Here is a 12,458-nt window from a genome sequence, read left to right on the forward strand (position 1 = left end):
ATATTGGTGATGTGTAAGGTATTGGTGCACCAAGGTGTTGAGGTATAACATTTACGCTATGTTATGGCACTAGCTAGTTCTCTGTCACTCGTTCCTATGCTGCTTTCTCATCTACCAATAAACCTGAAGACAAGCCAGCACATGGACGAAGAAACAAGAACTGAAACGCATGTTGAAAATTCCACTATATGCTGGTAAAGTTTTGCCGTAAATATGGTTTGGCGTTGTGTTCCTATAGTATGCAAGACGAAGACTGTGATGGGTGATGTTTTCAGAGATATGAAAACAATGAGTATTGATCAACCCGGCATCGAAGATGTACTCCGGACTTTACGATCTAAAGTTGAGAGCTTTCAGATCTTGAGCTCGAGCCTTCAATGTCCCGCCGAAGCTAGACTTGACAACGAAGAAGCGAGAAACTGGACGAGTTTTCAAGATCGCGCTGCAGATCAATACGATGTGGATCCTGTCAGCTCGCGATTTCCTCAAGCCGACAAGACGCTTGTTGAAAAGTTAGGAATGTCTAATTGAAACCGATATATGTGTTAAAGTGTATTTATATGCTCTCACACAGTGCAGATTTTGACCAGTCGATGAGTCATTTTTGCATGTTCAATAATATGCACGTCCAGAATCAACGCCAGTGTATTTAAGAGAACATGAATACTCCTTCAACATATTCGGCAGGATCCGAGTTCCATGACTCCGGTATTGGAAGCTCAGTTCTAGCTCAATCGATGCCCGCTTCGAAAGGTGGACCGGCCCCGCATCGAGCTCTGTCATCTAGTGTCGTATCTAGTAGGGCAGGAGTTAGCCATAAACACCTTCCAACCCTCCCAGAAACAGCTCGATCTGGTGAACCGTTCACATGCGAAGTATGCGACCGACTCGTCTAATTACGACGAACGAAAGAATGGAAGTAAGTATATTACACCTTCTGATTGCATATCTTGTATTGCATATCTTGTATTGCATAGTTCCTCCTAACTACATTACAGCAAGCATGTCTTTCGAGACATCTGTGCATACACTTTCATTTTGACCACTGCTCTCTCACAGGTGCGTTGTTCCAAGACCGTGAGCCTATGACAAGTCATTTGGAATCGCAACACGGAATCGGACAGAACACTACAAGCCAAGCCTGTCCACTTTGTCTCGAAGAGATTTCGGGCGGACGAGACCTTATCATCCTTCATTTTGCTCGTCACTCCGAGGAGATTGCCCTTGCAATATTTCCAGAGTCTGACCACGAATCTGATCAATCCGAGAGCGATGCAGAAGAAGCTGTAGCATTCGATGTCACGCCAGCTAGCTCCGCAGAGAGCTCCGCAGAGAGTTTCCTCCCGTACTTGTGGTTAAACACATATGGTTGCACATATCCTTGGTGTTATGAGCGGCTTGGCACGAGGTCAGATTGGGGATAACACGAAAACTTGCAACACTCTCGACTTGGAGAATATCGCTGCGGACTATACGATGGGACTCACGCAGTGAATTCTCAGACGCAGTCTATTACAGATTCTCAACCAAAGACCATCTGGCGTGGTATCTTGCCAGGATATCATTGGGAGGCTGACGAAGACTCAAAGGTAACGGGCTATAATGCCATAATAGGAGAATCCATGATCACTTGATATACTACGCTGCTCGAAGAACGCCAGCCCACTAGGCAAGAAAAGGATGAACAATTCGGCGGAGAGTGGGCAGGCACTGGTCCACATGAATGACCTAATCTATAAATTATCTTCGCGCTGCAAGACTCGTTGGGAATTTGGTGTTTCCTCTGCCTTATCTCATTCAACGTTTCCTACGCTCTGTGTATGTATCAAATACATGAACCCGTGTGATTTGCATGGAACAAACAAGCTGCACGCATATTCAAGGCCAGTTTCGAAAGGGCAGGCAAAGGTTTGAGTGTTTTGGATTGACCATGATATGTAATGGGGTAGCACAGGCAACGCGAGCAACAATAGAGTAACGTTCTGGCCATACATATAGGCTTTCCTCCTACCCTTGTTGAGCTAGCCATGCTACGGTAAAAGGGCTCCACGACCAACCATCCCCGAACATCCACACCTATCGAACCCCATCTCCCTTCCCGCCCTCACGAAACCTCCACAGTCCTCGCAGCATCCTGATACTTCAACTTAACCTGCGGCGGCGACTCCCCCCTCGGCACCTCATCCACGCCCGCCGGCTCAACATAATCCTTATACCCATTAACCCTAAGCCTCAACTTCCGACTCTCCGCATACACCACCCTACGCATGCGATTCGTACTGCCGAGAGGCTGATGTTCCTTCAGCCCATGCCAACTGTTAACCGTAATCCTATCATCCCACCACGTCCGAAACTCCGGCAACCAGCTATCCTGCCTCTCAAACTCGAGGGTAGCAATCTGCTCAAACGGATATTTCTTAGGATCCCACTCGATGCCGATATCGTCCACGGGCTGCTCGGTCAGATCCTGCAGCAGCTGCGCGCAGAACGAGTAGCTCACTTTGTGCGCGAGGTGGAAGGCGCGCACGTTCTGCGAGATGATGTTGATGGGCTCGTTGTCGCCGATTTCCGTGTCCACGAGTTCGAGCTGCTCTTTGCCGAGGGGGAAGACGCCGTATTTCGCTACGTAGGCTCCGTGGCGGTACGCGGATTGTGAGTACTCTGGCATAGCGACCATGTTCTGGCGCGGGAGCTGGCCCCCCAGCGTCGCTACATCGGCATCCACGCGCTTGGCCTGCTCGTCCGCAAACGTCGGCAGATCATCCCAGTTGCGCTCCAGCGCATCGGCGATGTCGAATGTCGTCTGGGGGTCGCGCAGCTCGAGGACGGGGTAGTTGTTGAACGTCCAGTCCTGGGTCTTTTTGTCCTCGCCCCAGAGTTTCTCGCCCGAGATGCCGAACACTTTCATGCCTATGCCTCGGGGTGCGGGGATGTTGTCGGGCACGATTTTGGGTGTGAGGGATGAGTAGCGCATTATCACGTCGTAGGTGCCGGGTTGTGCGAACATGCCTTGCGCGAGGTGGGGTGGGAGGTCGGCGTGGACTGTGAATTTGCCTATTACGCACTGCGGGGGCGGTGTCAGTGTTTTGGTTTGCTGTGGGTAAGGGGTGTGTGACTTGTCTTGACTTACTCCTTGCGTCTTCAGATGTGTGCCGCGTAGACAATGCATATGTTCGTTGAAGTTCATCATTTGGAAACGATTGAATTGGTCGGAGACTGCCTGAATCTTCTCTTTCTCATCGGACGGGATGACTTCGACACCCTCTGCGTCCCATTTTATGTATGTGCCTGGTGCGGGCTTGTCTTGCCCACCAGCCTTGACAGTTCCGCTTGCGACTTTTCCATTGTGAATGTTCGCGATCTTGTGATGGCCCGCGGGGCATGTTATGATCTTCGTTCCACTCATGATTGTGGTATCTTAATCGAAAGTAGATCTTGTCGATGAAAGCCAGAGCGCGCGACGCCATCTTATGCAACTGTTCTGTCTCCCGGAACCAATGCTAGCCTCCATATCGCCGGCGGTCATGCTCCCCATTGTTTTGTCTCTAGACGTGATGTCCAGGGAAATGCGGGGTAGCGCGTGAAATGATTTCAGTTTCGAAGCACCGGCAGCGAACGTGTGGTCGGATGCAACTCCGGATGATGGTGTCCCACATCCGCTGCATGCACTACTCTGCCACCTTCCCCACGGGGATCCATCTGGCAGACATCTCTAGGAATGGAACGTGCTGCTTGTTTTCAGTCAGATTGCAGTTCGATGTGTGTGGCATCACACCTTGAGTAAGGACTTGGCATCGTGTACAAAGGATCTGCGCTGCATGACGATGATGTGGGGAGCCGACATAGAAGTAGTACCAACGACCCACCTCGAGTAGTACAACCGTGGATACCAGTATCTGACAGGCTTGAATATACGAACCTAAGATGTTTGTATAAACGTGGACCCTTGAACATGCTCAAAAAGTGACACATTAGCATGCAGCTCGTCCTTGCCACAATCTATTACTCCGTCGCCGCACATCTATTCGCCATGACAACCGCATCAGGACCCTATTCATCACCGAATATACTAGATCGCATCAAATCCGATGCGGTCCGCGATTCGATCGATCTAATCAGCCTCCCATTCTACGAAGAAGCCCTAGAATCCATCGCCGCACTCTCCGGTCACGTAATCGACATTCGTACCCTCAACTTCACAAACGCAACTCGAATCGACACGCACACGCACCCCATCCCCAACTGGTTCCGAGCTCTCGAGCCCCAAGCCGCGGGCCGCGAGACGCCCTCTTGGAGTGTAGATGGCCACTTACAGTTCATGGCCGAGCATAACATCGAACACTCTGTGTTGTGTATATCGACGCCACAAGCGAATGCATTCCCTAATGACGAGGCAGTGCTACGCAAGAAGAAAACAATTGCTCTTGCGCGCCTGCTCAATGAGTTCTCGGCGGAGCTGTGTCGGTTATACCCAAAGCGGTTCAGTTGGCTCGCCGTCACGCCGTTACCGCATGTCGAGGAGAGTGTGAGAGAGATACGGCATGCGCTTGAGAATTTGGGTGCGATAGGCGTCGGGGTCTTGACGAATCACGAGGGGCTGTATCCCGGCGAACAGGCGTTCGATGACGTGTGGCAGTTCCTACAAGATAGGGTTGCGGGTGGAAACGGTGGGAGGGAGGTTGTGTTCATTCATCCCACTGATCCGGTGATCAGGCTTGAAGATGGGCGGTTGGTGGGATCCAGACCATGTAAGTTGCTGCGTCTGCTGAGAATCCAACGGTCACTGATGGATATTGAGCACCTCTCCGCTCTGGCCTGGGTGAGTTCTACTTCGAAACAGCGCGAGCGATATCTAGCATCACGGCAGAAAAGACCGTCATCAAGTTCCCCAATCTGCACTGGCGGGTTTCACATGGGGCCGGCGCCTTCCCTGACATCTCTGAACGTTTCTTACTGGGATTCCCGGACGTATCCGACGAAGCGAAGAAAGCGTATAAGACACGGTTTTGGTATGATAGTGCGGGACCTGTCTTCCCAAACCAGGTCAAAGGGTTGACGGAAGGAATGCGGATCCCAACTAGCCAGTTGGTGTTTGGAACAGTAAGTCCTTCTACGATGTGCTAAACGACGTCATTTCACCAGCTCGTTTTCTCTTCAAGATGGAAATCTCACCATGCCGATGGTGCTGATATTGCGATAGGATTATCCATACGGGATCGGCTTCTGGGATGTGAACGCGAACATTGCCGGACTCTCAGAGGCCGACTTCCTATCCACCGAGGATAAGGAGAAGGTCTTTAGACAGAACGCAATGGAGTTGTGGCAAGGTCGACTAGGAACGTCTTGATCGGGAGTTCCGAGGGTGATTTCGAAAGTCGCCTCCCTTACTGTCAGTCAATACACGCAGGCCAATTCGATTATTAGTCATGAGCCACCTCCACGGAACGGCGTAGACAGGTGTCAAGACTGGACAATGGAGTGTATAATTGCCCTTGAAGCTGAGGAATTGGTTCCTGCAGGGACTTCTCAACGGGTTTAAGGGCTTGTAGGGAGATCAGTGACTGTATTATCACAGAGCTTAGGGAAGAGATGGACTCCCAATCGTAGGTAGGAGATACATTTGTAGAAAAAGCCTTTGTATAGAGCCATTCAGAAACCAGAATATACTACCAATTCCTTGTCAAGTTGCTCAAGGATTAAATAGGTGGTCATGTCAATTTCCCCAGCGAAAACTGATTCAAGTACAGCTTTCCATTCCAGATCTCTTGCCCTTGATCGTGCTTCGTAGTACTCCCTATCCTTGATGCTGTATCCTGACGCCCCCCAGTCGAGAATACCAGAGATCTTGCCGTCTTTGACGAGGATGTTATCCAGATGAAGGTCACCATGCGTGAAAACGATGGCCGTATCTTCAAGGGTCCCGACCTTGCTTAGTAGAGCTTCGTCTCTTTCGTCAAAGATCCCGAACGGCCTTGACATTTGTAGGGCTCTCCTAATCCCTGCGTTGTATTCGCTCCGTGTTCTATATGGACCATAGTTAATTTCGGACTTTTCGTACACGGGAAGGTGCTTGAAGAAAATATCTTGGCAAAGTTGTTCGCCGAGAGCACCGTAATACTCGCCTCGAAGTGCCCGCCATTCTTGAATGTAACCTCGTAGTTCTTGTGCTAGAGAAGCTCTGGCTTCCCATCCTAGATGTGACCAGACATCTGCCAGCGGTTGTCCCTCTAATTGCGACATCAATATGTACCCAGAATCTCCTCTTTCACCAACACGGTCGACCCTAGCGACGGGTACGGACGTTTGAGTGGCCAAAAGGCGCATCGCGTCCGCCTCTGACCGTGCGATGCCATGACCAATCTTCAAGATTTGTTTTGTATCGGGAAAAAGAATAATCCTAGGGCCAATCTTTTTCTCGAACATGTCCAACGCATTGTTAGGTAGCGTTATTTCATCAGCGAAATGCCGAATTGGACTGAAGTTTAGTCAGGAAAGGTAGACGAGATGAGATTTAGGCCTAAGATTATACTTATAATCAAGGAGTTCCTGTGGTAGTTCCATATTCGAGTAGATATCCGGATTGCAGAGAGAGCTAAGCTTGTTGCCCGCTTCAGCTATATCCTCCAGGATTGTGCAGAGGTAGGTAGGCTAGTCTCAAATAACTGGAAAGTGTTGCGACGTAGAAATGCTATCGCTTGAAACGGCTTGCTGTCAATGTATAGTACAGCCGCCGTCGTGGAGTTGGTGTTGTAGGGCGTTGCTCCTGGAGCGGCGAAGAAATTAAAAGCGAAAGGTATATCGCCGCGCAGGTTTTCGAGTGTGAGTCGCAAAGTGTAAGGCTTGCAATTAAGGAAACAGAACCGTCGACGTTTGGGGGGTGCGGACTTGAGCTGCGCAGGCGTAGCAGGTTAAGAGAAGCGTCGCGGCCTTTTGCGTTGGAAGTTCAGCTACTACCGTAAAATCCCTGCTCTTCCAGAACCTACTAACAGGGGATATATAAGGCTGCAATATTAGGATACACCAAGGAAATAAAAGAACTATAGTCGGGTTGGAAGTGCAAAATGTAACTCTCTAGATCGATGTAGTCATCTCAACGCAGCCTGTTTTCACCAGGCAAAACAGTATTAAACCCTAAAGATTTTACGACCCAGGCCAGCAAACCCATCTTGCAGAACCTTCCGACCGGCAAGTTGATTAGCAAACTGAAGTTTTTCCTGAAGCTTCCAGTCTTCGCGGCTACTGAGCGTGAAAAGCATGCCTGCGACAAAGGTATCCCCTGCGCCAACAGTGTCGACAAGTGACTGCTTCGTCTCTGGCTGCCAAGCATGGACACTCTCCCATTCCAGAACCCCGTGTGATGTGGTGCTTTTCTGAACGGCGGTAGCACCTCCAGCACCCCATGTACAGCACAAAAGCGCACCAGGTCTGGCACTCGAGATCTGTGACTCAAGGAAAGTAGTAGCGTTATCGTAACCATTACTGTCCGCCCATAGTCTCGAATAAAACACAACGTCTGCAAGACGAGCGACGTCAGCCATGCCTGTCCGCTCAGGCTTCTCGCATTCTACGCTGATCTTGAAGCTTGCAAATTCCTTCTTCGATCGCAGGTACTGGACGCACTCAAGCGTGACGTCTGGGATTCGGCCTTCGAAATGGAACCAGCCATGATTATCTGCAATGGCCATTCGCGAGGCCTGAGCTGTGAACTCGTTGGCAGTCATCTCTGGAAGTTCATTGATGCTGACAATTGTCCGCGAAAGATTTTGTTCGTTTTGAATGATGTAACTCGATGCAGCTTCCATGTGCCCCTCACGAAAGATACAAGAGTGATCGAGGTCTACTCTAGGAAGAGAGTCGCGAATCAGAGCCATTGTGATTGACTGTCTATCTGGGAGAACAGCGAGGAGATGAAGTTGAATCGCTTGAGGGTCTTGATCAGTTTCTAGACCCGGATCGTGCTCAAGCAGCTGTGCTAGCACCTCAAGTGTGTTACCGGTATTACCGCCCCGGCGACGTGTGAGTTTCTTTGCGCGTAGCTTCTGGTCTTCAATTGGGAAATGAGGCACGTTGAGGATTGTGTCGACATATATGGCTCCGATACAGATGATGTGTTTGTGGGCATTTTCCAAGATGGGAGCGGACATGATCTTCTGTGTCTTCCGGTACGTGATGGCGTTGAGGGTGTGGATTGATGGAGCAAGGGTTTTGGTCGCTGTGGTTGTGGTTGTGATTGTGGATATGGCTTACCTAAGCCCTCACTTACAAACTACTTGCAGATTTTGAGAGGGGAAAACAATTCTGTTCTCATAACTACAAGTTGAAGCTGTAATCCAGCTGACTGCAATTACCCCCGTCAATTATTGCTTCGCTTCGCTCGACGCGCCCTTGCCTCATGCATGGTTGCAAATGGTATCCGCTGCAGGGTCCATCATGATCCAGAGTGGGGCAGAGGGGGGAAGCTGGTCATGTGTATACATCATAGAGACACAGGCGGTGACTGAAGTCTGCGTGACGCTGTAAAGAGGCTGCCGAACTTGACTGAGAGATAGCTATCCGATGGTCACATGTAGGTGTGAGCTTCCCGAGCGAGAATGTAGGGTGATGTTTGTAGCCGCCGTGGTCTTGCAGTGGCGTGTCAAGCGTGCATGCAAAGGCACTTGTTGAAGTCGGGACGGCAGGTCTGATTGTTGGTGTGGTTGTTCAACAGCATGGTGGTCACCGTAGTTGTGGGATTCTAGATCTAACGGAGTGTACCCCGCCGATAACGTGTGGCGTGAATGCTGTCAGTCCTCCCGGGAGAGGCACGATGTGGGTAGAGGCGGCAGGCTAGACGCAAAAGGGGGATAATACAAAGATCTGGCCCCTGAGAACGGGTGGGCTGTGAGGGGAATCCTTGCAGGCGTTCGCTGGATGCCGATCAGCAAACACAGCTGACAGTCGCTTGTGATGGATACATAGGCAATGCATCAGCACACCACTTGCTGTCGCGTTGAAATTGTTGAATCTCCTCCCTCTGCACCCAAACGGCCCGTATGCGCATGAGAGTTATTACAGTACTACGCCATCCCCCAGCACCGACGCACGACCCATTCGCAAAACTCATTTCAAGCACAACACCCCTGTCCGCCCACCAACCACAAGGCTGCGCTTCTCCTTCCATTGTGGCTCCCGCGGTGCTGTCTTTGGTTCACTTGCAGCATGCTTTGACGGCTTTCTTTTTCTGTCCCGGAAACAAAGAGGCGGCGCACGGAACATTGTCTGGCGCTGTCAAAACAAGCTACCGCACCTTGACAAATAGCTCACGCACCGCTCGTCGCGCAGTCTGCCTACACCGTGTACGACGTAGTTCAGCTCCTTGGAAACATCGTTTTCGCGACTCGGAATTCGCCATTGTTGTGAACTCAGACACCCACTTCTGCCCTAACAATGGAGCCTGCACCTAGAATACTACCTGAGATCCCCCGGCGAATTCGCTCGCCCAACTCACAAAACGCCCAACCAACATATGGCTACCACAACACCTTCCACACCCATGCGCAATTGCCTGTAGGCTCTCCGCCCACATACGCCCGCGCGAGCGACCCCCAATCATTGCGACATCTAGAAGAGAAGGCGCGGAGGGAGACGGAGGCAGCACGTAGCGATGATCGACCGCCAGCATACACATGTTCGGTCGAGCTTGGGGGGATCATGGGCGTGCGGAAGGAGCTATCCTCGCCATTTCGCGTGTCAGGCCACCGGGAGTGGTACAACGCATACGTAGTGCTGCGAGGGACGCTGCTCAGCATCCACCGAGTCAAACACCCCAACATCCTCAGCAAGAACCGACGACCTTCACCAGGCCGACTCATAGTTTCATACTCGCTACAACATGCTGAGGTTGGCATGGCTTCTGATGTAAAAAAATCCGCACTAATACCAAAATCACCACTGGCGCATTTTGTGCCCGCTGCATCTCGACAAAAGGTGTTCGAGACAGACCCACATCTATTCGAACCCATCAGGGAACACGTGCTCCGTCTGCGCGTAGAGGCAGAGCAATTCCTGCTATGTGCGGATACCGAGGAGGAGATGCTGTCGTGGACAGAGGCGCTGTGCGCCGCAATCGACATCAGCCCACCCATCGAAGACCGAAGCGAGCCACGTTACCGTAGCCTGCCGAGGAGAAACAGACGACAGCGGGCCCTCGACGGTGGACAATACGCAGAGAATCTGGAAAGCCTATCGAGTGTCGAAGCAGGGAGACGCATCATTGCCGAGCAAGAACGCATCATCCGCCAACTCTACCCAAACCTGGCTGGCACGCGAGAGCCAGAAAACCCAGCTCCCGGGGCTGATGCCGAGACAGAAGACTTCGACGCTGAAGATGTGCGGTTCCCCACCCGCTCCTCAACAAGAGACGCGAGACCGCACTCTTCACAAGACGACGACGATGAGCGCCCATCAACCAGTCCCGCGGACCCGAAATCCACTCCCACCAACCAGCCCGACCCAGCGCAGACACTCCGGTACCGTCGCCGCTGTGCCCCCGTCCTACTCGCCACCTCACCCCGAGTAAGCGACGTAGTCTTCAGCGAAGGAATACGCATGCGCATCAGCGTGCGCGAGCAGACAATGACGGAATTCACATCGCACCCGCCGCGCTACGACGCGCACGGCTGGCCAAAAGCTAAACGCGCACCAAAGCACATCGCTATTCAGATCCCGACAACTGCAGCGACGTGCGAGACGGTGCCTACCCACAGCGATGCGCAGAGACCATCGTCGCCTGTAAGGGGTATGAGCGATGACTCGATTACTTCTATCTCGTTTGGAGAGGATCTGGCGCCCACGCGCTCCGAGCACGGGAGTGATGATATTGCGTTTGCGGCGCCGTCTGGGCCGCCGTCGCCGACGGGGTTGGCGCATAAGATGGATGCGGAGCGGCAGCTGGATGGGATGGGGAAGAGGCGGAATAGCGAGGGTGGGTTTGGTGCTGCTTTGGGTGTGGGGCTGCTTGTTTGAAGTGGTGTTGTTTGAATGTGCCTGTTAGATTTTCTATATGTTTGGGTTTTGAGTTTGATTTCGATGTCGATTTTTGCTTTTGGTGTCAGCGAGCGGGTCGGCTATCATCCAGCGAGGGCGTTTCTTTCGTTTGTTCCTGGAGCCTGATCATACATTCCCTTTGTACTTGTTTAGTCTGTTCTCGGCGCGCAGATACCCAGTCCTCTCAATGAAGAACAAAAGATGATCGACTGACTGACTGACTGACTGTCTTGCCTGGAATTCCACCTCATACCATCCATATCGTATCTTCATCCCCTTCCCCCTCCCCCAAAACGCCCCCCTACTTAATCCCCACGGCCCTAAGAAACTCCTCCTTCCTCCCCTCCCCCACAACCCTCACCGCCTCACTCATACTCTCCACCTCCCTCACCCCTCCCCCACCACCCATCTCCCACACCTCCCCCTCCTCATACCTAACCTGAAACGCCTGCCAATTCTGCCTCCTCAGCAACCCAACATGCTCATCCACCGCCCCGACAGGCCCAGTATACAAAATAACGCCCGGATACCCCGGTTTCGCGAGCCCGGAGATGGGGGATGGTGCGCCGAGGGCGAGTTTGCGTTTATTTGTGTTGAGCAGGTGGTGCAGCCAGATTATCACCGTCTTGCTCTCCGCGTTTCCTTGCGTTGGGGCTTCTATCTCTATCTCTTTCTCTCCATCCGCCGTGCTTTCCGCACGAGCAAGCACATCCCGAAACGCAGTGATCAGGATATCGAGGGCTTCCTCCCCGGGGACTATGCTGAGGCGCACGGCGTGGAATTGCTGCGTTACTAGCGCGCGGATGTCGGTTTTAAGCAGCGAGGTGGCGGTTATCAAGTCGGGGAGGGTGGTGGGGTAGGTGCTGGGGAGGCGGAGGTGCAGGGTTGCGGGGCCTTGGGTGTATTTTAGGTCGTTTGTTTGGGGGTTGTGGTGGATTTGGGAGGGGTAGATTGTGGTTAGGAGGGAGAGTTCTGTTGTTAGGCGGGTGGGCGAGGGGGAGGGGGAGGGGGATGGGGACATTGGGTGAGGATTTAGAGATGATTGGAGGTTTTGGCTTGAAGGTGACGCGGAATTGCTTGTTTTGTTTGTATGTGTGGATAGATTGTTTGGTGGTGAGTCTTGGATTGGTGATTAGTCAAGATACTTGATCAAACTACGATTTTCTGAACCTATGACGCAATTGAACAAAAAGACTAGATATTATGGATGAGGTTGGCGGGCCGCTTACTAGTAATACACAAAGCGCATTAGTTTGGTTGAGTCTGGCATTGACTTCCAGCTGTTGCAAGTTTTCGCTGCAGTCTAGTTCCGGTTCCAGGTATTTCGACTAGCTAACCGAGAGGGGAAATCATGGTGAGATCAAGGGCCCGTGCACGACTGTTGCTCTGGTGTTTAGTGTGTAGATAGCGAGTCCAGGCTGTAGAGATATGTG

General features: G+C 51.8%; 7 protein-coding genes across 7 annotated transcripts; 3 read left to right on the forward strand and 4 right to left on the reverse strand.

The window, feature by feature from the left end:
- The first annotated feature begins 683 nt into the window (after nt 1-683).
- On the forward strand, nt 684-1,805 carry P153DRAFT_364310 (uncharacterized protein). Its single transcript, XM_033667567.1, has 2 exons — nt 684-919; nt 999-1,805. The coding sequence occupies exons 1-2, from the start codon at nt 914-916 to the stop codon at nt 1,422-1,424; spliced, it is 432 nt and encodes a 143-aa protein (XP_033526209.1). The 5' UTR covers nt 684-913; the 3' UTR covers nt 1,425-1,805.
- Nucleotides 1,806-1,916: 111 nt separating this feature from the next.
- On the reverse strand, nt 1,917-3,802 carry P153DRAFT_310083 (heme-dependent catalase). The gene is made up of 2 exons (XM_033664760.1): nt 3,131-3,802; nt 1,917-3,064 (listed from the first exon to the last, which is right to left on the reverse strand). Exons 1-2 carry the CDS (start codon nt 3,404-3,406, stop codon nt 2,105-2,107), a joined length of 1,236 nt encoding a protein of 411 aa, XP_033526210.1. The 5' UTR covers nt 3,407-3,802; the 3' UTR covers nt 1,917-2,104.
- A 94-nt stretch (nt 3,803-3,896) lies between these two features.
- On the forward strand, nt 3,897-5,666 carry P153DRAFT_364312 (uncharacterized protein). The gene is made up of 3 exons (XM_033667568.1): nt 3,897-4,748; nt 4,799-5,100; nt 5,201-5,666. The coding sequence occupies exons 1-3, from the start codon at nt 3,977-3,979 to the stop codon at nt 5,345-5,347; spliced, it is 1,221 nt and encodes a 406-aa protein (XP_033526211.1). The 5' UTR covers nt 3,897-3,976; the 3' UTR covers nt 5,348-5,666.
- On the reverse strand, nt 5,353-6,842 carry P153DRAFT_179439 (kinase-like protein). Its single transcript, XM_033662363.1, has 2 exons — nt 6,530-6,842; nt 5,353-6,475 (listed from the first exon to the last, which is right to left on the reverse strand). The coding sequence occupies exons 1-2, from the start codon at nt 6,559-6,561 to the stop codon at nt 5,650-5,652; spliced, it is 858 nt and encodes a 285-aa protein (XP_033526212.1). The 5' UTR covers nt 6,562-6,842; the 3' UTR covers nt 5,353-5,649.
- A 282-nt stretch (nt 6,843-7,124) lies between these two features.
- On the reverse strand, nt 7,125-8,144 carry P153DRAFT_373694 (Ribokinase-like protein; the record flags this gene model as incomplete). The annotated part of the gene is made up of 1 exon (XM_033669471.1): nt 7,125-8,144. The coding sequence occupies one exon, from the start codon at nt 8,142-8,144 to the stop codon at nt 7,125-7,127; it is 1,020 nt and encodes a 339-aa protein (XP_033526213.1).
- Nucleotides 8,145-9,000: 856 nt separating this feature from the next.
- On the forward strand, nt 9,001-11,232 carry P153DRAFT_364314 (uncharacterized protein). The gene has a single exon (XM_033667569.1). The coding sequence runs from the start codon at nt 9,427-9,429 to the stop codon at nt 11,002-11,004; it is 1,578 nt and encodes a 525-aa protein (XP_033526214.1). The 5' UTR covers nt 9,001-9,426; the 3' UTR covers nt 11,005-11,232.
- Nucleotides 11,233-11,326: 94 nt separating this feature from the next.
- On the reverse strand, nt 11,327-12,010 carry P153DRAFT_272006 (uncharacterized protein; the record flags this gene model as incomplete). The annotated part of the gene is made up of 1 exon (XM_033662910.1): nt 11,327-12,010. A coding segment is annotated over one exon (684 nt), but the record flags the coding sequence as incomplete, so codon positions are not given.
- Between the last annotated feature and the right edge of the window lie 448 nt (nt 12,011-12,458).

Source organism: Dothidotthia symphoricarpi, assembly GCF_010015815.1.
Source record: "Dothidotthia symphoricarpi CBS 119687 unplaced genomic scaffold P153scaffold_5, whole genome shotgun sequence".
NCBI classification, from domain to species: Eukaryota; Fungi; Ascomycota; class Dothideomycetes; order Pleosporales; family Dothidotthiaceae; genus Dothidotthia; species Dothidotthia symphoricarpi.